At 39.0% G+C, this 22556-nt stretch overlaps 2 protein-coding genes across 2 annotated transcripts in view; one reads left to right on the top strand and one right to left on the bottom strand.

The window, feature by feature from the left end:
- The window catches only part of LOC102012215 (aldose reductase-related protein 2-like), a 68579-nt gene extending 58072 nt beyond the window's left edge, over nt 1-10507 (top strand). The window contains 5 exon segments of the mRNA XM_013505016.1: nt 7824-7946; nt 8443-8549; nt 8973-9054; nt 9566-9649; nt 10405-10507. Of these exon segments, the coding sequence (XP_013360470.1) occupies nt 7824-7946; nt 8443-8549; nt 8973-9054; nt 9566-9649; nt 10405-10491 (483 nt within the window). The 3' untranslated portion in view covers nt 10492-10507.
- Nucleotides 1-22556, bottom strand: part of LOC102020457 (aldose reductase-related protein 2-like) — a gene marked incomplete in the record, with an annotated part of 178080 nt that overhangs the window by 143732 nt on the left and 11792 nt on the right.

Here is a 22556-nt window from a genome sequence, read left to right as displayed (position 1 = left end):
AAAAAAAGATAATGACCTGGAATGCATAACTCATGTTCAAGATTGAACAAGTCATGAAAGTTTTTCTATAACTATTTTTCTTAATCTACCTTATCTTCTTGCAAGTTCTGGTGATGTAGGAGAAAGAAACTTCCAGCCTAGTAGATATCCAGGAAGAGTCTGTGTTCTCTAAAACAGAAGAATGAATTCTAGGATTAACGAAGGTCAAGAGCCGAATATATTTATTGGAGGAAGAAAGCTTCTACCTGAGAGAGAGAGACAGAAGTGGCTCCAGTTGGGTTTCTAAGAACCTTTCCATTCCTAGGGATTTTTATAGAACAAAACCATGAAGTGAGGCAGGTCCAGGGTGGGGAAAAATGGGAACTCACAAAGTAGGCGTGAGGTGGGACAAAACTATGGTCAGCCAATAAGATTATGAACATAATTGCTCTAATAATACTGATTAAATGGGGCAGCGGGTTATGTAGCAAGTTGGCATGAAACCTAACAGGGGCTTTTCCTGGAGCGGGTGGGTCAGTGGCTCTTCCTGGCTTTCCCAAGGTGCCTGATATCTATATAGAATATCAGTCACTGTTGTTTATCCTTAGGGAAATTATGTGAGTGCATTTGTTTCTTTTGTCTGAAGGTCTGGTCCTCAGCAAATGTGTCTGTCTCTCCCACAGTTGCAATGTATCCTGTCTTCTATAGCGGCTTTTTGAGGACCTAGACATGTCTGACTGCCTATACTATTTCTGCTCAATTTAGTGTCTACAATGCCAGTAGAGAATAAAGTGAATGATTAAGTTTAAGTGGATAGTGACAGAAAGTCTCCAAGAATTAATTGTGCATTTTGACAGGTGTCTCTCATGGGCACATATAATTCTGAGTTTTTTAAGGCTTTGCCACTTCATAATCTATTAATCCTACCCTTTTAGAAGAGATTAGAATTGATGTGATCAAATTAAATATACCTGTCTGTGGATTATTTGCTCAAAAGTGCTTATGCATGAGCACCACACACTTGTTTCATGAAGCTTTAAAAATTAACAGGAAGGGGCAGAAGATTTAGCTCAGTGGCACAGCACCTGTCTGGCAAGCACAAGGTTGTGAGTTTGACTCCCATTACCAGAAAAAACAAACAAACAAACAAACAAAATTAACAGGAGGAAGATTTAGATAGCAAAACTGATGTGATTCCTGCGGATAAAGATAAGGAAGCAGAAAAGCAATGGTCTCATAATGACAATCTTGATACATATGTGTTGGAAATTCTCTTTCATAAGAAGTCGTTGACTTTGCTTGCCAATCATAAAAGGCATGTTAAGTACAGAAAAGAAAAAGTGGTTTGGATTTCCATGGGTGGATTCTAAAAAGTGTCCTATAGGTCTGACTTGGATGTGAAATTAAAAAAATACTAAAATTACCCTCCTAAAATATTGCTAGCATAAATAAAAAGCAATCTGTAAAATCATCACTGAACTTGTTTAGCAGGGGTATGCCAGTTGATGATAGAATCTACCAGTCAGAAAGATCAATAATAAAATCCAATGCCTTATTGATATAGGACAAAAAAACCTCCCAGCCTGGTAGATATCTTGGAAAAGTTTGTGTTCTCTAAAATTGAAGAATGAATTTTAGGAACAATGGAGATTAAGATTAGAATATATGTATTGAAGGGAATAAAGCTTCTGTCTGAGTGAGAGAGACTGAAATGGAACCGAGTAGGTGGCCAAGGACCCTGCCTTTTCTAGAGATTTTTATAGAGCAAATCCAGAATAGTAAGGAACCAGTCTTTAGTAAAGTATCAAATGAGCTACCTGAATAAAACCTATCTTTTGTAGCTCTTTTCTAATATCTGGGGCTGACTGGGTTTAAGCAAAATCTGTCCTTCTATTAAATCAGAGGCTATGGACATATGTTTTACCAGTGCCTCTAGTAAACATTCTAAAAAACCAGAGGTGTTTTCATCTTTCTCCTGATAAATAGCTGGAAAATTTAAAACAATGAGAAGGTTTGATTTTGTCCTTCTTAAGACTTTCAAAATTATACCCTAGAAAATATCTTCTACTCGAATCTCCTGTCTGGCTGTTAAGTCAGCAGGGGTGTTGGGGAGGGACTGCTTGGGTTGTAGTGGGAACTGGTAGTTCCTCTGGCTATCTTCTGGTTGTTTAAAATTAACAATATGATATTCATTCCCAAATGTAATAGCAGCTTGTGATCCTGCTTGTCTCTCACTCGAAGTCAATGTTCTATTTAAGATTAATTTTACATCCTTCCAGACTAGCATATAGGTCTGAGTAAATCCTCTAAAGTCATCAGTGTACTTCTCAGGGTCATCTGAAAATGTTCTTAGTTCTAACTTGATCTGCTTTAAGTCATGGAGAGAAAGAGACATATGAACATTAGTAGTCTCATATGGATCATAATTATACCTTGAGCTTAAATATGAATTATTTCTTCATGTACAGAAAGTTTGAACATAAGGTAGTTCTGACCATTTCCCCTCCTTTTTGCAGTGTGATTTTAATTGTAAAAGAACATCATAATTAATACAAACATCTTCCAGTAAATTTGACTGTGAGCATCCCATATCAAGAAAGAAACCGTTTGGATGTCTGCTCTTTATCTCTAATTGATTTCTATACCCTGAAAGGTGTTCCTCAAGTATATTCCACTCCAGAGCAGGTGGATGCCATCTGGGGAGATCAGAAGGCAAAATTCGACCAGCCTATCCACCCTTGAACTGGCACAAAAGTTTACCCTCCTAGGAAGCTCATAAACTGTGTACTTACTCCTATTACGCATTTATAAGCGTAAGTTACAATTGGTGGACAGGAATGTCCAAGGATGGAAGCATAACTTGGTAATAAACTATTGGTTTTTGTTCTTTGGAAGAGGGCATATAGGAAAGGTGAATTGGAAGTATTTAGAGCACTTCTCCTGCTGTGCTGTGAAAGGGATCACCCCTGGAGATAGATAAAAGGGAAAACTGACTTGAGGAATTCTGCCCTGGGCCTTAGGGCAAAAATATCTCCAAGAAGCTGGTGTTACCTATCTAATCACCTAGGCAGTCTTTCCTAGCAGCAGGACAAGGCTATGTTTTCTTTAAATTTTTGGAGCTCACAGGTTAAACTTACATGTATCTTCTAGAAATCACATGTTCCATGTTAGTAAAGGCACATTAGTTAAGGCTGACTAAAATCTCTTTCTTACTCTTAGCATATGTAAGGCACAAATGTAAATCATTGCTTGCTAGTTGCCATGAAATGTAAATTGTTGCAAGCTGCCTCAGCCTAATTTCTGAAGGGAGGGGTAGTTATATGGTTCTAGATTGAAAAGCTTGGGGAGAATTTCTAGTTTACTAGCAGAGAGAGGTAAGAACAATAAAGAAGTGGAGAATTTTCTGTGGTCAGAGCCAGTATTCACTGAGGAACCTTTGGGTATCCACCAGAGTAGCCCTGCCCTTGACTCTTCAGTTGTTCTCAGGTTCTCTTGGCCCACAGAGCCAGACTGATCATCTCCAGAAAGAAATCCAGCTATCTGTGTGGTCAGCATTCCATTGGCCATTGGTTTGAATGGGGATTCACCAAGAGATGCTGGGGAAACCTGTTCTCTGCTTTAAGAGTGGCAGTTACTCAGACAGCATTTAACCACGATTTGTCAGAGTTCTATAAGGCACAGTTAAAAGCCTCAAGAAGATTACCTAGTACTTTATAAGTTTACAATAAAGGTTTCAAATGCCAAAACTTACTATCAAAATATTTTTCATATACACATGAATAATAATTAGACCTAGGAGGAGAAGAAGAAAGACCAGAGATCATCCCTTAGGCTAAATGAGTTTTGGTCCCATAAGTGTCCTGCTTTTAGAGATAACTCCTTCTGCTGTCATCCAGAAGTCAGTTCTCTCCATGGTGTCTCAGGTTTAGCCTCCTGAGGGAGACATGCCCAGAGCACTAAGCTAGGACATGGCTTTCATGTGTGTTCTCCTGGACGGGCAGAATTCCAATGTTTCATCTGACTCAGAGACAGGGTATGTGTCTGTTCTCTAAAATTTCTTCTCTATCTTTGGTGTTGTCAAATGCTCATTTCTAAGAGCTTAACTTAGTTGTTGAATAGGATGAAAAGTTTGGAACAGTCTGAAGTTCTTTTTGTTCTAATTTTAAGTGCCTCTAAAAAGGAAAGTACAAAGTAGTAGGAAAAAATTAGGAGTAAGGCCAGAGAAAGGAAACTGAAGTGGAACAGGTTTGACATTTCCTCTGGAGTGTAGAGGCAGATCAGAGCTAGTCTGTCCCAGCAAAAAGTGTCCTCCAAGTCTTAAGAATGGCCACCAACCGAAATGTCTTTTAAGTGGTGGGAGGGGTCCCATATTTTATTATATAGGCATGTATATTTTCTAAGTCTGAGCTATGTTTTATTTAAAAGACATGTTTTACAAAAGTTTATATAAAAGTCCACTAGGAGGCATGCTAACATTACTCTCGCTAGTGCTAGTATCTAAATAAAGTCAAGCAAGGAATACCAGTAAATTTAGTAACTAGGTCAAATACAACATATATAAGAACAAAACAGGAATAAAAATGTTCCATTAAAAAGCATCATAACCTTATAACCCATCCATGTTTTAAATGAGATTTATCACATTTTGACAAAATTATCTGAGACAAAGCATAAGCAGTTATAAGCAATGAGCAAAGACATAGCAAAATATGAAGAATAAAAATGTATTACCTAAACAAGTTCCAATCCCGAGTCTATGAAATGAAAGCATCTTTTACCTGTGTCCAATGATCTTGGTGGAAGACTTCCAAATGATATATGGGAAATAAACTCCTGACCTGCTAGATATCTGGTATGAGTTCATGTTCTCCAAAATTAGAGAATGAATTTAGGACCAACACACATTAAGAGCAGAATATATTTATGGAAGGAAAGAAAGCTTCTGTCTGAGAGAGAGACAGATGTGGTCCTGAGTTGCCAAGTAACTTGCTTTCTCCAAAGATTTTTATAGAGCAAATCCATGACTTATGGTGGGTCCAAGGTGACAAACATGGGAAATTGCAAGGTGGGCATGAGGTGGGACAAAATCCTGGTTAATGAGTAAGATTACAAGTATAATTGCTCAGGTAAAATTGATTCAATCAGGATCAAATAGGGAAGTGAGTCAAGTAGCCAGGAGGCATGGATACAGAACAGTGGCTTTCTTGTAGGGTGCTGATTTAGTGACTCTTCCTGGATTTTTCAAAGTGATAGAGACCTATTCATATTATCAAACCCTGATGTTTGTCCTTAGGAAGTATGTGGGTACATTTGTTTTATCTTTTGTCCTGAGGTCTGGCCCACAGCTGAAGGTGTCTGTCTCTTTCACAATTGCAAGGTATCTCATCTTCTGCACCAGCTTCTTTGAGGGCCTATCCCTATCCGACTGCCTATATAATATTTCTGTCTAACACAGTTGCCTCCAACATTATGGAAAGTAATTGAAAGCCATGCTAAAATTTTGAATATATAAGTTGTGAGCATGAGACTACACAACAATATAAATAAAATGTTCAAAGGAAAATGTTAAGAAGGTTTAAATTTGTCATTCATATGTACATCTTCCTCATATAATTAAGTGTAAATTCATATAAAAATGACACAACACCATAAATGTAAAAGCTGTGAGCTAGTTTAGCCCATATACTGCAAAAAGTGTTCAAATTAAAAACTGAAAAATGCTGGTTTTTAATGACTGTCCCAGTGATATAAGGGAAAGACACTCCGAACCTGCTAGATGTCTGGTAGGAGTTCATGTTCTTTAAAATCAAAGAATGAATTTTAAGAACAACAGAGGTAAAGAGCAGAATATATTTATTGGGAGAGAGAAAGTTCCTATCCAAGAGAGACAGAAGCATCCCCAGTGTGTTGTCAAAGACCATGTCTTTTTCTAGGGATTTTTATAGACAAATGCACGATGTGAGGTGGGTCCCATGTGTGAATACTTGGAAAGCACAAGGTGGGAATGAGGTGGGAGAAAACAAATGTTGTAGGCAACTGAGTTAGATAGAAATATTATAGGCAGTCAGACAGGGCAAGGCCCTCAAATGAGCTAGTGCAGAAGATGAGATACCTTGCAACTGTGGGAGAGACAGGCAGCACTGCTGTGAGCCAGACCTCAAGACAGAGATAAAATAAGTGAACCTACACACCTCCATAAGGATAAACATCAGGGATCGATATCCTAAATAGGTCTCTATCACCCTAAAGAAGCCAGGATGAACCACTAACCCAACCCCCTACAGGAAAAACCCCTGTTTTATATTCATGCCTGCTTACTACTTGACTTGCTTCCCCATTTGATCTTGATTTAATGAATTTTACCTGAGTAATTATACTCATAATCGTATTGTTTGACCATAGTTTTGTCTCACTTCATGTGCACCTTGTGATTTCCCACGTTTCCCATCTTTGATCCAACCTCCTGTCATGGATTTGCTCTATAGAAATCCCTAGAAAGGGCATAGTCCTCGGCAATCCATTTGGGTCCACTTTTGTCTCTCTAGTGGACAGAAGCTTTTTTCCCTCCAATAAATCTTAACCTTCATTGTTTCTAAAATTCATCCTTCAATTTTAGAGAACACAAACTAGTATGAGATATCTACCTGCTTGGGAGTTTCTTTCCTTGTATCACTATGGTCAACCAAAGATGTGAGGTGGGTCCAAGGTGGAAAACATGGGAGATTACAGGATGGGCCAAAACTGTGGTCAACCAATAAGATTACAAGTACAATTGCTCAGGTAAAAGAGATTCAATTGGGATCAAATGGGTAAGAAAGTCAAGTAGCAAGTGGACATAAATACAGTACAGGTGCCTTTTCTGTAGGAGGTTGGGTTAGTGGTTCTTCCTGGCTTTCTCAAGGTGATCAATACTTTTTTAGAATATCAATCTTGATGTTTATCCTTAGCAAGCATGAGGGTGCACTTGTTTAATCTTTTGTCTCGAGGTCTGGCCCATAGCAGAGGTACCTGTCTCTCCCACAGTTGTAAGGTATCTCATCTTTTGTATGGACTCTTTCTTGAGCCAAGCCCTGAATGCCTATAATGTTTTTATCTAACTTAGTTGTGTGTGTACACCAGTATTCTCCAACCAAGTATCTAAACACTTGTTTGATAAACTCCCAAAAATAAGTTTATTAAGCCTGAACTTTCAAGAGAAGATTTTAGTTTTTCTTTGACAATAACAATATTATAGTCATAAAAAGTTTGACCTGAGCCTGGCCAGATTGACTCTGTCAGTGCTGGATGTCTCTATAAACCCCCAACCAAGTCAGTAGAAACCCCACTGACCTGGAGAAAGTGGGGGCTGTTCTCTTCCCCTTCCTATTCATTTTCTTCCTGCTCTCCTTCCTCCTGATTCTTATTCCTCCTCTTCTCCCTTCTCTTTTTCTCCTCCTCCTAGTTCCTCTTCTCTCTTGTACCACTACTGCAGATCAAACCAGGTCCTCTTACACTCAATATTCTAGCCAAGATCTCTACCACTAAGTTATACCCTCAGCCATGAAATTTCCTCCTAACCCCAGGCAACCTTACTGTGATGGATCACTATCAATTTGTACTCTGTGAGATAACACTAAGCCACACCATCATTTCTGTACTTACTCTATAACTGTCGGTATGGTTCTCTTTCCTTTTTTTTTTTATTTTAAAAATAAAAAGAGGAAAACAGTAAGACAGACAACATTTTACAACATAGCAAAAGAACAATACAGACAATATGGAGTTCCAAACAAAGTGGTAGGGAATTAACAATGGTTGTTGTATTACATATTGATATCTTCAAAGGGTTCTCTTTTCTGAGACAGGTCATGGAGGAGCTGGTGGATGAAGGTTTGGTGAAAGCCATTGGCATCTCCAATTTTAACCACTTCCAAATTGAAAGGCTCTTGAACAAGCCTGGACTGAAATACAAACCAGTCACTAACCAGGTAAAGTGTGTTTACTAAAGAGGCTTGCTCTATTACTTCTGAAGTGTTTGGAGGCAAGTTCAGTGCTATGGATTAAGTCTCATGTCAGGGCCCAGAGATCAGGATGGTGAAGGAATACTTTGGTGAAATAGAATGCAGATCTATAGGTCTGGTTTAGCAATTCTACCTGTTTGGCCTTTGCTTGGTGATCTTTTTTTTAAGTGGAGAGAAAAACAATACAAACATTACAGAATTTCAGAACAAGATGATAAGAAATTAACAATGGTTATTATATCACATATTGTTATATTCAAAGTGGTTGCTCAGATTACATGATAAAGGCATGCAAAATTGGTAAAATAATATAAACATTAACTATTCCTTTAAAAAAACTAAATAGAAATTAGTGGTACAATTATCTCAGCTAAACAGTGGTGATCTTTTTTAATGATCAGATGTACAGATGTTCCAAAAGCAGGCCACCTCCTCTACTCATGCAGGTTGTTCATTCTTGCAGGTGGAGTGTCACCCATACCTCACCCAGGAGAAACTGATCCAGTTCTGCCATTCCAAGGGCATCACTGTCACTGCCTACAGCCCCCTGGGCTCTCCAGATAGACCTTGGTGAGACTTCTTAGTGTTGCTTCTTTCTCCTGATACTTTCAAAATATTATTTAATAAATCATTAACGTTGGTGTGAATCTGTATTGCCCTGGAAAGAAAACCATGTCAAAGGCAATATGTTTGTCATGCATAAATGGGATTACAATGACAAAACATGGGAATTAAACAACAAAAGCAAATGCACCATGCTGTCCCTCTGAACATACTTCAGCTCAGCCATCCAGTGGTTGTAACCTTAGCAAAATGCTGAGGCTCCAGAGTCCATGGATAGGCCATGGGAAAAACATACAGTTCTCAGGTCTTCTTGCTTGTCTTGTGGATGGAGAAGGTTGTGGTGCACAGCCTTTAGACTGTCCTAAGGACAGTACATATGTGTGCTGTGCCCGTGGTGATTACTCACCCCCACCATCTCTCTGCCCCCAGGGCCAAGCCAGAGGACCCTTCACTGCTGGAAGATCCCAGTATTAAGGAGATTGCTCTAAAGTACAAAAAAACCACAGCCCAGGTATAATATTGGTTTTTCTTCATCCTCCCAGTGAGCCATCTGCTTTTCAGTCTTGTGCCTAATTCCTTGTGTTGTCTTTGTCCAACCTCTTGTGGGGACAAAAATGGGATGAAGCCCTCAACTAGTTTATTGGAACTGTTCTGGGACTCAGAAAGCACAGTGAGTCTCAGTGAAACAGGGTATCCTCTCTCCTGCAAGGAAGATATCTTTGTTTACTGCCAAGCCCTGCAGTGAACACAAGATATGGGTTTGGATTCATGCCTTAAGTTTCACCCTTAGTACATCAAACCACTCTTCAAATTCTCAAGTAAGGAAAATCATAGCATGACTACTGGGACTCAGAGAAATGGGTAGATAACTGGCATGTACATCAAGAGTTAACCTCTCCATTAATCTTGGCTGTTATACCTAAACCCACACTGAACAACAGAAATACTTTCTTTTTGCTTTTTTCTTTTTTGGTAGGGACCCTCAGAGATAATGAAAAACCTGTTGTCCTCTTTCTGCACAGGTTCTGATCCGGTTCCATATCCAGAGGAATGTGGCAGTGATCCCCAAGTCTGTGACACCAGCACGCATCATTGAGAACTTTCAGGTGAGATCCCGGCTGGTCCTCTAGTGTTCATCAGTGGAGTAGAGGACAGGGCATCTCATCTCTTAATGGATTGACAGTGGGTCCTACTCACGTCCCAACACCTTGTCACCTCTTGGGCAGGCATCTGGCCTCAGTAGAGCTGAGATGAATGAAACATGAGCCAGGCATGCTGAGGGCAGTGACTGGAGAAGGCATGTGATATCTGAGCATGGCTGTGTGTGACTCTGTGGAAAAGACTCTAGTTTGCCCTTCATCAGTTAGGTGTGGGCTGCCCAGAAGAACAGACTGTCTGTTCTACAAATCCACCTCCTCACATGAGAATGTGAATGGGCAGGACTTAAAGAACTGTCCTTCTGGCAGAACGTGTGTGGCCCTCAGGAAGCACAGACCCTGTGCACACTGAGGTTTACTGCGCTCATGGCTGATCTCCCTCCTTTTGGAACATAAACCCTGGAAGTAGCAGGCTTCTACACTGGCCTGCATTATCATCTCTGCCCCACCTAGGTCAGCTTTCTGGCCTAAAGTTGACAAGATGGTGAGAAGAAGGAAAAATTGCTTGACAGTGGAGTAATGGGATAAAGTGTTGGTGAAGGACTAACTTGGGAGAAAAATTTGTATCTACTGGACACAGTGGGAGAATATCCTGCCCCGGTGTGATCTGCAAACGGTAGCTCATTTCCTGTCAAAATGCGTGGAGATCTCCAGTATCACCAAGAGTTGCCCTGCCAAAGATGTTTTTAAACTCACTTTTCCAGGTCTTTGACTTCAAACTGAGTGATGCAGAGATGGCTACCATCCTCAGCTTCAACAGAAACTGGAGGGTCTGCGTTGGGCTTTCGTAAGTGCCAAGGGATTAACTTAGAGAATCTTAGGGGTATTATTACACTAGCACAGGATTTAATGAAAGGATTGGAAGACAGCTGGAATATCTTCTGTCTTCAAGTAGTATTTTCTAACAGTTTTGAAAATTTAAATTGGGGTCCCAGGGAATCACAATGAGGAAAGATACATTCCTAATTGTTGCCCATTGTGTAGAATTCTGGATGTATACCTGACATTTTAAGAGAGGCCACATCATTACTATGTATGAGGCGGAATCATTCATTCATTCTGTTAATTTATTGGCATCCTACTATGTGTCAGGCAGTCCCTAGGAGCTTGGGATTATCGTGTTATACAAAGTCTCTGCTTCCACAAGCTTTTATTCTAGAGGGAAAAACATGACTAACAAAATATACAGTGATACCTCAGTTCACAAACTTAATTCTTTCTATGATTCTGGTTGCAAACTGAATTTCATGAAAAATTGTATCAAATTCAACGATTAGGTTTAATGACCTTATGGGGCAATTTGATTCGTTTCAGTACCACTGTATATGAGAGTAACAGATTCTATGAAGAAAAGAAGTAGTAGGCAAGAGAGGATAGGAAGTAGAAGGGCATGATGAGATGGATACTTTCTATGGAGTGGGCTAGGAGAGATTTTACTGATAAGGTGACAGCTTAGCAGAAAGCAGAAGAAATGATGGATGAGCCATCTAGGAGAATAATTTTTACAATAATAACAGTAAATGCAAAAGTCCTGGGATATGTCGATATTTAAGTAAGTCAACCACTGAGGCTTGAGCAGAATAAGTGACAGGGTGGGAAGTAGTGAGATCAAAATGAGTTTTAGGGGCACAGAGAATGGAGAGTGGAACAGATCATGGGAACAACCTTGATTCTAGTTCTGAATGATCCATGATACCACTTGATGTTTTGAACAGAGAGGTATGATCTCAGTCATGTTCTAAAAGAATCACACTGACTGCTACACTCAAAGACTACAGGGGGACCATGTTAATAATTCAGGAACAGATGATGGTGACGAGAGCTGGGTGGTGGTCCTGCAGGAGCTAAAGAATGATCTGAGTCTGGATGTATTGAGGAAACAGTCAAGTAAATGTGCTAACAAATTAGGAGTCAAAGATGGTTGTGAGATTTTGTTTGTTGGTTGTTTTTCCCTGAGCAATGAGAGGATGGCATCACCATTCAGGAGAAGAAATCAGGAGTTTGATTTGAGATATTTGAGTTTGATTTGTGATGCCTGCTGGACAGCTAAGAGGGAATCTCCAATAGACAGGTGGATATATCAGTGGAGACAATGCATTAGAGGGTGCAAGAATATATTTAGCTGGACTTAAATCTCAGGTATATCATGTATTTCTTTGGTACATAGCCTTGATCAGTTTTCCAACACATCCAAGTTGATTTCTTCTTCTGTACAGTAAAGATGAAACTACAAATTACAACTGACAGTGAGCTTAAAATCTATCATGATCATGAGCATTTATTTGTCTGTATTGTTTTTCATTTGCTATGACAGTCATGATAAAAAAGTAAAAATAAAAAAATAAAAACAGCGTTTAGGGATGGGGATGTAGCTCAGCGGCACAACACCTTGCTTGGCAAGCACAAGGTCCTGAGTTCAATTCCTGGTACCAAAAAAAAAGAGGTAATGAATAAATAAATGAAAAGACAATCACCAAGCATGGATTTCACTATGATTCCCCAATTTAGATCACTGTAAGACAGAATTGAGGCAGTATTCATGAGGTGCTTCACCAGACATCAGGCAATGATTATATCATTCTTGTTCTCTGGTCACCACTGACTCATACGCCCTCTTTCCTCAAATATTCCCCCCATAAAATGGAAGACGTATGAAGGTGTAAGCCCCTTTTTTATGCTTAGAAAGTCTTGATGTCATGGGTAGAGGCTGAGAGAATACAAGAAAGACAGAACACACACAGAAGAATGCAGATTATGCTGCAGATGTTGCTTTGTGTGATATTTTCTTGTGTGTGTTTCTTTGAGCAGCACTGAAAATTTGGAGGACTATCCCTTCCATGCCGAGTATTGAGGCCGTCTCCCGATGAGATTAACTGGTAGATGCTCCTTTACCACTGAAGGAGAACTCACCTCTCCTCGTTTTAGTCACGCCTGTCTGAAATCCTGCTGTGCTTTGCCCTGTTGCTGGTAGACTCGACGTAATGTTGTACTTCCATCCTCCATGAGTTCAGCCTTCCCTGGAAAGTGTGCCCCAGATAATGGCAATGGCAACTTGATTTTCACTTCGTTGGTACGGCAAAATGAGTGTCAAATGCCAAAAACTTAAAATTGAGGATACAAAGATAACAATAAAAGTTAATAACAGTAATCAACGTGTATTGAGAGTTTAGTATGCACCAAAACAGTCCGAAGTGATGTTCCTTTGGGTAAACTCACTTGTTGGGCAAATAGTCCTCTGATCCTTAGTCAAAGTAACACCATTAGTGAGTTGTTGTTTATCTGTGCAGTGAGCCCTCACCATGTTTGGAAGCTAAGTGCCAGACTTTGTCATGAGAAGATCATCCACCACTGCTACTTGCAGTGCTTTCTGCACTGTGTATCTTCTAAGGTGGGATGGGAATGGACTATACATGTATATGCTCTGTCAAGGCTCTTCTTGTCTGTAAGTTTCCTTTTTGCTGCTTAAATTAGAACCATATAAAACCAGCTGTAGAACTCATGCTCACCAAGCTGGAACTACCTGAATAACTGACTAGAGGGTGAACATACATGTGTGTAAGTGTATATGTTAGTGCCCAAGTGTGAGTACACACTGCCTTAAAGTCGGCACACTGCCCCTTTGCTTCTCTATATTTTTTTGGAGGTAGGGAGAGTTCATCATTTGTACCCTTGGCTTTCTCCCTGTGTCCTGCCTGGCAGCTCTTCCTGGGGTCTCTTAGTGCAAGTCCCAAAGTCATTTTGTGCCTTTACCTAGCTTTTCTCTCTTTCACTGCCCCCATCCTTGACCTATTTTCAAGAGGAATTTCTCTAAGTTTGTTTTTAACTCCTAGTCAGGATTAGCTGAAAGGATGAATGAAGCCCTATTTTATTTTTTTCTTCTGCAGACTCTTGTCACTACATTATTCATCTGAAGTCAAAAGACTCTACAACTAACTATGTATTTCAGAGACTGTGCAACATCCTTAAGGGATGAAATGATCATTTTGGAGTCAGGGATGATATGTGGAAAATGCCAGTCTTTAATTTATGAACCAACTTTATTCTACCCTCACTGACTCTAACAGTGGGAGGTAAAAGAGGAACTGAGGGACCATTAATATTCTCTTTCTTTAATTGTGTTTTTTTCTACTCCATGCTAGAAAGCGTGCATTCCTTATAGTATCAATTTCATCTGAAGGATGATTTTAGGTCATCGTCCCATTATATCCTTTCTACCAGGGGCACACTTCCAGGAAAGCTACAGAAGCAGTGAACAGAGGTGAGTGAACATTGTGCTATTGTCTGTGAGCCAGGAAATGTCACTAGCTCAGGTGACCAGCAGTGGCAAAGCAGACCTACATGTCAGCCTGCCAGGGACCTTTCATTATCTTGAGTAGAGAAAAAACTATACTCCAGTGCTTCATTCTTGAGATAACATTTTAAAAATATAGTGGCTCTTGTCTATGAATGGAGAAGCACGATCCATAACTCGCTGCCTTCCTGTGAATATCAATATTTTGACTATTCTAATTGTGCTTTCTTCCTTTGTATCTGTATTATTTTTCCTAGAGATTCTGTAGCAAATTATCACAAGCTAGGTGGCTAAAAATGCCTGAATTATTCCATCATTATTTTGAAGGACAAAAATTCAAAATCAAGGAGCTATCAGGGCCATAGGCTCTAAGAAAGAATTCTTTGACCTTCTTAAATTCTGTTAGTTGCTACAACCCTGAGGTTCTTTTCCTTGTAGCTGCATCTCTCCCATATCTCCTACGACCTTCCCATATGATGTTATTAGAAGGATACCAGCCATTGGGTTTATGACCCACCCAAAACCAAGATGCCTTCATCTTACCTATTCCTCCAAAAGCCTTTTTTCAAGTAGAGTCACATTCTGGGCATAGAGAGACTGCTGACGGATACCATTTAGGCAATCTGTGTCTGCATCCTGATGCAAAGTTGAGTATCATTATTTGCAAGAATATATTTATGGAAGTTTTTAATCAGAACTTACTTTGTACTCATTTGTTACCCAGGAAGCTCAACTGGTGTCTTTTGACATAATCTGAAATGTGTTTAGGCCCTGCTTTTCTCAGTAGGCTGTTTCTTTCTGTATTCATTCATTCTTTGGGCTGTCTGAACTCTACTGTGTTTTCTAAAGCAAAATACGTTTAGCTGTGTGTATGGCTGTTGGCAGCTCCCAGCAGTGTGACCTTGCGTTTGTTCTGTCCGTGCTTGGACGTAGACTCATGCTCATGCAGTCTGTTCCAAAGGTGGCTATTTGGTGGCTCTGCCTATACAAAATTGCCAGTTGCAGCCCACATGACTTCTCATTAGGTCATTTCCTTTCACTGCCTGCTGCTTTCCACAACAGACAGTGCATGCTCCTGGCTGCTCCTATTTCCTGGGAACTCCAGTGCATTTTCACATTTGCTATCACAGCTTCACACGGTGTCCTATCAGGGGCCCAGCGCCTGGCCTCCATGACATTTTTCTAAAATCTGGGTGGAAACCTCCACAAATCCAGAACCGTTACACTCTGCATGCCTACAAAACCAGCACATATGCATGATGCCAGTGTCTGCCACCAGCTTGAGCAATAGCCATATCCCTTGATATGGCTGCAAAGCCTAGATGACTAAACAGAGAAATGAATCCCAGGAAACCAATGGCCTATGTGGCCCTTCTGGACTAGGCATTTTAGGGAGTTTCTTTTCAAATGAAAGGTTTCAAATTTTGCACCCTTGAGCCTGAGAAGGGTGCGGTCTTGTTAATTTCTGAGATGCCTTCAAGTCAACTTTCCTGTTATTCTGATGCAAAGTACTTGACTTTTTAATGGTAATCTTCCTACCAACAGTCTTCTCCTTTGCCCTAGTTCTTCAGCTTCTTTCTTTCAATGAAAATGCAAACTTTTCACATCTACTTTTTGCTCCTGATTCTTACTGTAGATTTGGCTAAAATCAGCCATCAGTACCCATGCCACAGCCAGAACATTAAGCTGCAGAACAAGAAGATCATGGATGCAGCCCCAGTCAAAGATGAAAGGCCTGGGAGCTCTCTGTAGAGTCTGTATTAAAAGGTTAAAAAAACTGGAGAGCAGTGTCCAAAGGCAATGTCCAAGACTAGAGCTCTTCCAAAAACAGAGACACTTCCTTCTTTCTTTCTTTACTCCATCAAGGCTATAAGCCTATTGATTGTTGCCACCTGATCTGAGGTTGGTTTTCTTCCCTCAATTTGCTGGGCTACATGTCCATTATCCACAGACATATGTGCTTTACTAATCTACTGTGTAGATCTTACCCAAGTCAAATTGACACATCACAATTAACTTTTCCACAGACTCTGGCACATAGTAAGACATGGAACCTGGGCTGAACAACACCTTCATGTGTGCTTTCTCCTCTAACCACAAGACAGCAGCCCAACATCATCCTTCTAAGATGAGGAAAGCCCTCAGGCTCTGCATCCTGGGATTTCAGAATATTCTGGTGAAATCACACTCTTACAAATGTTGATAGAACTGCAAAATAATCTTCTTGAGAGGCTCAACAGAATATTTGCTTTGTATCTTTATCAACAGGTGTGAGCAAGATATAAACTAAATAATCACTAAATGTGAAATCACACATGAATATTCAGATGTGCTAGGTCTGAGTTTAGGAAGGAAGGTAATAAATTGGTTCATTAATTTTCTTTTGGCTTTACATTTCAAAACATAATTAGGGTTTCCAGTGGCATTATATAAATATTACATTTTACTCTCACAATAACACTATGAGGTACACAGTGAAGACTACATTGGTCTCACTCAACTGGTGTGAAATTTGAGGTGCAGGAAGCTCAGTGCTCATCGAAAGCCCTACAGACATTGATGTCAGAACATAAACTACTACCTCAATTTTAAGATGTCACTCTGTCTGTGACCCTGTCTTTCTTTTTATTTTCCATACTTTCCCATCTTCTCCCACTTAGTCTTCTCTGCCCTGCTAATTATGTAATATCTACCCATCATATGAAAAAAAAACATGAATCACTATTAATTCAATATATAGCTAAAAATACGGTACTACCAATACTGCTGAAGTCCAACTTTGTTTCATTTCTACCATGGAACCACTATCATGCATTTTGCAGTTATTTTCCCTGTCTTTCTAGTTCATCATCTTATCACTTATGCATCCCTACCATTATATTTAACATTGCATATGGTTAGATGTTAAGTGGTATCACAGTGTGTATTCTCTGCTCAAAATTATGTATCTCACAGTCATCCAATTCGATGTGTATATGTGTAGTTCTTTCATTGCCATTGCTGTAGAATATTCCATTTTATGACTACACTCTATTTTATTCATCGGTTCTCTTAATGACCAGCATCTGAGCTTTATATGATTCCTGTTGTACATAAGCAACATTCTCTTGAAGACATTCACTCGAGTGACATTATTTCACCAAGGAGTACCTATACTGCCTACACTAGAACATTTACTAATGCCAAATTGTTTTCCAAATTGGTTATGCCAATTCCTGTGAGCTCATTATTTTGCTTTTTCAATGACTTGAAATTTATAGAAGTTTCATTTAGTTGTATTCCTAGTGCTTAAAGCTTGGTTGCTACACACAATTCTGTGATAGAAGAAATGATGCTTTCTTAAAGAAATAGTAGGTTATAAAGGTAGCACAAGGCAAATGTAAAATATCCTGAATGCTTTTGTGTTAGAAAGTAAGAAAATGTTTCGAGAAGCAAATACAAAGACAGGACGGTACAGGAGCCAACCTGAAAGAGCTTCTAGTTGTCAAAGCTGGAGAAATCAGAGCAACAAAATATAATTTTGAGTGATAAACCAGAAAATATGATAAGTATCTATGAGGCCAACCTAAATACAAATACTTGAATAAATATTGAGAGGAAAGTTCTTCTTTCTGATAAAACTTGAATTAATAAGTGTAAAATGATGAAAATTATCAGTAGATATACAGCAACAAGCTCTATGAATAGTTGTTAAAATATGTTATTATTTTCTGTTAGTAAGTATGTTAGTAAAAGTCTGAGGAGAAATAAAGCTCACATCATTTTAAAACAACTGACCCTGCATATTTATTAAATACAAGGAGAAAGATAAATATTTTACAGGGAAGAAACTTGATAGAAATCACTTTTACCAAGAGATCAAAGTCCACTCCACTATTACTGAGATACATCAACACCACAAGTCCCATGAGATGATGCAGGCAGAAGGACAAAAATCATCTCACAGCACCCTCACCTAACATGTCCAACTTCAGTGAAATCACAAACTCCATCCATATCAACAGAGATCACCAAAATAAAGGATGTGCTTCAAATGTTAAGGTTGTAATAGACAAGAAGAGACAGAGGGAATAGTACAGACTGCAGCGCACCAAGGACAAGCAACAAATAAATGCCCCATGAGATACTGGCTCAGATCACAAGGCAGAAAAAGGAACCAGTGGAAAATAAGTAGGAAAATTTAAATAAGGTCTTCAGGGTCATTGGTAGTACCATAGCACTATTAATTTCCTGGGTGTGAGTAAGGGTAAAATTATAGAATATGTTACCAGTAGAGGAATCAGAATGAAGAATGTGTGGAATCTCTTTACACTGTTCTGTCAACTTTCTTATTACTCTAAATTTAGCTCAAGATAAGTTTCTTTAAAAGTTGTTTTGTCAATTCAAAGTTATTAAAATGATAGAGATCACACAACAGCTTTATCCCTGGTAAGCTATTGGAGAATGTGTCTCACAAGGGGACAGCAATGAGGTTCTTCATGTCTTCCTAGACCTGGACACTCCCTCCACTCAGCACACCACCCTGCCAGGACAGGGGCTTTACCACTCACATCATCACAAGCATCTTCTTTCTGAATCAAGCAAATTCCGAAGGAGGGGCTAGGCCAGACACATCCGAGGCTTTCTCACAAACTGTCAGATACTTTGCTTTACTCCCCTAGCAACAAGTAAGTGAAGGGCAGAAACAACCTCTGATGTCACACTAATATCTTTCCAGAGGAAGGAAACATCAAGCATTGAGAGTCAGAGTTCTCTGTAGTCCTTACCTACAGAGATACCTCGGCCAGTCACTTTGGGTCCCCTGTGCCTTTTCAGTTTTTAAAGGAGAAGATCTTATACAAGCACCCAAACTTTTATTGATTGTACTCTTTGTATCTTTTACTTCATCTTGAGTCAATTTTGGTAAATTCCCTCATTCCCTGAAAATAAGACCTATCTGGAAAATAATCAGCCTTGAAAAACAGAGATGAAGAATGCCAGCCCCCCTCACCCTGCCCCTGTCTCACAGGCCTTAGAGCATAGCCTGGAGCAAGAGAGTAGTGATGGTAGGGGAGACAAGGATAGGCTGGTGAGGCTGGCAATTTTTAGCTCTAGTTTTCAAGGCTGACTACCTTCCAGCTAGGTCTTCTTTTGGGGTACACACAGTTTTATGGTTTCTGTTTCCATTCCATCTACATTTTCAAGTGTATTTGGTAGAGAAAACAACCTCCTCTGAAAGCACAGGTGGACCTCTGGGTTCTGCGGCTTCTTTTCAGCCTTCTCCTTTGCCTACTAAGGTGGCTAATTCAGTCCTTAGAATGGGGACAACTTGGCTTAACCTTGTAGGAAAGAAATCAGGTTGTAATGAGAGAGAGAAACAGAGCAAGGGAATTCCCAACATATAAGGCCTCTCCTCAAAGACCCCTGAGATAGATCCTCATGAATATACCCCAATGAAAAATGAAGATTGCCATCCAGCTTCCAATCAGAAATGGAAAAAGAATCAGAAGGAGGGGGAGAAGGAAGAACAGTAGCACCATTGCTATCTATAATTCAAAAGAAAGATCCAAGGAATAAAAAGATGAAAAAAATCGTTTAAAAGACCTAGCTGACAGCAACTGTTAATTCTGCAGTAATTATTGTTAAGGAAGATGCAAAAGGAGGGGATGAGGGGGACAGAAAAGCTGGGAGAGAGAAATAACTGTGGATCGAGGCACACAAGAAAAAGAAGTCTAAGAAAAGTAGAGAAGAGAACAGTGACACAAGCTCAAGCAGGTGTGCAACTTGGTGATTACAACAGAGATACAAGTGTAATACACGGGGAGGGTTTAACATGGAGTATTGAATAATGCTATGTGCTTTTGTTTTTCATAAAATTAGTAAGCTTGCACAGACATAGCTATGTCTTCTTTCTCAACTTGTTGGACACTCTGAGTAGCTTACCTTCGATGGATGCGTGTTCCAAATAACTTTTTCTTGTCTTATCCATAACAAAGGCGACGAGACTCAAATGGTAATTTAGCAACGTTTTGTGAGAGACATTGACCTGAGGGACAAGATAGCCATTTGGACTATCTTGACACTGAGTGGGACTGAGTTGGACTGAGTTGACACTGTGGTGAAAATGAGACAGGAGTAGAGCTGTTGAGAAGGCAAGTTGGGCAATATTTCTTTGGACATAAAAGACAGCAAGAGAGTATTTATTTGCTTTTGTGTGATTTCATTTCAAACATTTTGCCTCAGTTTGTTGTGTCAGTAGATCGCATGAGAGCCACAATAACAACTTCTGACTTCCTTTCACTAGAACTTGACTATGCTGCTCCCACAGGTTATTCTATCTTTTCTCTTCTTCCTTGAACTGCCAAATACCTTCTGGAAGCTTCTTACTCATTCTTCCCGATGGTCTTTTTCTAGCCTTTGCAGTGCTATCGTTTCTTCTTGCAAACTGGTTCTCGTCACTCTTCACTGAACTAACTCATAATCATTATTTTGCTTATATTTTGGGTTTTATAATTCCATACAATTTCAAACAGAGGAGACTAGAAAACAACATGTAAATCCTGACACTCGTGTTAACATTCTATCTCATTTACTTAAGAACCTCCTATTTATTTTTCCCTGTTTTTTTCTTTGAAAGAGACAAAAAACAATAAAGATTGTACACAATTTCAAAACAAGATGATAGGAAATTAACAATGGTTATTATATTGCATATTGTTATCTTCAAAGTAGTTGCTCATATTACCAGGTACAGGCATGTAAGATTGCTCAAACAGTATAAAATGTGAATGGTTCCTTTCAATGAGCTAATAGAGATTAGTAATACAATTATCTTAGTTATCTTGTGTATATATACGTATATTTTCCCTTCTTTCTTTTCCCCCATCCCAGTTGTTCTTTCCTTTTGAGCAGTTTCTTTCCCTTTCACTATATCATTGTACCTTTTGGATCTTATTTACTCTTTCAGCTTCTGACACTTATGAGACAATGCGATGTTTATACACATGATTGTGATTCATTTCACTAATGAATGTGGTCTCCAATTGCATTCATTAACCTATTAAAGCCTTGAGTTTTTCTTTCTCTATAGCTGAGTGGTACTCTACTGTGTAAAAATACCACATCTTTTTTATTCATTCCTCAATTGATGGATATTTGGGTTGTTTCCAAGATTTAGCTATTAGAAATTGTGCTGCTATAAACATGAGTGCACGTATACCACTGTGGTATGATGTTTTCAATTCTTCTAGAAAAATACGCAGGAGGAGAACAGCTGGGTTGAAGGGGACCTCTAATTTTAGTTTTTTGAAGAAGTTCCACGCTGATTTTCACAACCACTATACAAATTTCTATTTAGAAATACTTCAAAGAATCAACAACTGGGATCTCATCCTACTGAAACGTTTCTGCACATCTAAGGAAATCACCAGTGGAGTCAAAAGAAAACCCGCAAATTGAGAAAAAATTTTAGCAGACTGTCCCCTTGGACAAAGGTCTCCTATCTAGAACATATACAGAATTAAAAAGATCAGCTCTCCCCAAATTCAAATACCTAATTCAAAACTGGGCAACTGAGACGAATATACACTTCTCAGATCAAGAAATACAAATGGCAAATAAATACATGAGAAAATGTTCAACATCATTAGTCATTCAAGAAATGCAAATTACAACAACAATGAGATTTCCTCTCACCCCAGTAACAATGACTATCATTAAGAAATCAATCAATAACAAATGCAGGCAGGCTGTGGAGAAATAGGAACTCTTCTCCACTGCTGCTGGGAATGCAGACTGGTGAAACCACTGTGGAAATCAGTTTGGAGATTTCTTAGCAAACTAGGTCAAAAAGTCCCATTCAACCCAGCTATTTCCCTTCTGGGTATTTTCCCAGAAGATCTGAAAACATCATATCACAGCAATATATGTGCACCCATGTTTATAGTGGCACAATTTATAATTGCTAAATTGTGGAAGCAACTCAAATGTCCATCCACTGAGGAATGGATAAAAAAATTGTGGTACTTTTATATAATGGAATATTACTCAGCTATAAAGAAAGATAAACTCGAGGTTTTACAGGCAAATGCTCACAATTAGAGACCATACCCATAAGTGAAATAAACCAGACCTGCATGTGTAAGCAACATATTGTAAGAACCTGAAAGAGTGAATAAAAATTAGGAGATATGATAGACATTGTGAAACAAAAGGAAACTGCTAAAAAGGAAAGAGCAACTGGAATGAGGGAAAACAGAAAATGATGAAGGGGAAATTATGTATGCAGGTATATACAAGATAGCTAACTTAGTTGTACTACTGACTACTATGGCCTTACTGAAAGGAACAATTAATGATTAATTATTTGATCTATCTTGAATATCTCTGTTTTCCTGAGAAGCCACTTTGAAGATATCAGTATGTAATACAACAACCGTTGTTAATTTCCTACCACTTTGTCTATAATTCAGTATTGCTTGTATTGTTCTTATGCAATTTTGTAAATGGATGTCTGTTTGTTAGTATGTTTTCCTTCGTTTATTTTTAAAATAAATTAAAAAATTAAAAAAGAACTTTCTATTTAGA

The sequence above is a fragment of the Chinchilla lanigera genome, unplaced genomic scaffold (assembly GCF_000276665.1).
Source record: "Chinchilla lanigera isolate Chin_1 unplaced genomic scaffold, ChiLan1.0 scaffold00093, whole genome shotgun sequence".
NCBI lineage: Eukaryota > Metazoa > Chordata > Mammalia > Rodentia > Chinchillidae > Chinchilla > Chinchilla lanigera.
The sequence above is the reverse complement of the archived record's forward strand: the minus strand, read 5'-3'. Positions and strand labels throughout refer to the sequence as shown.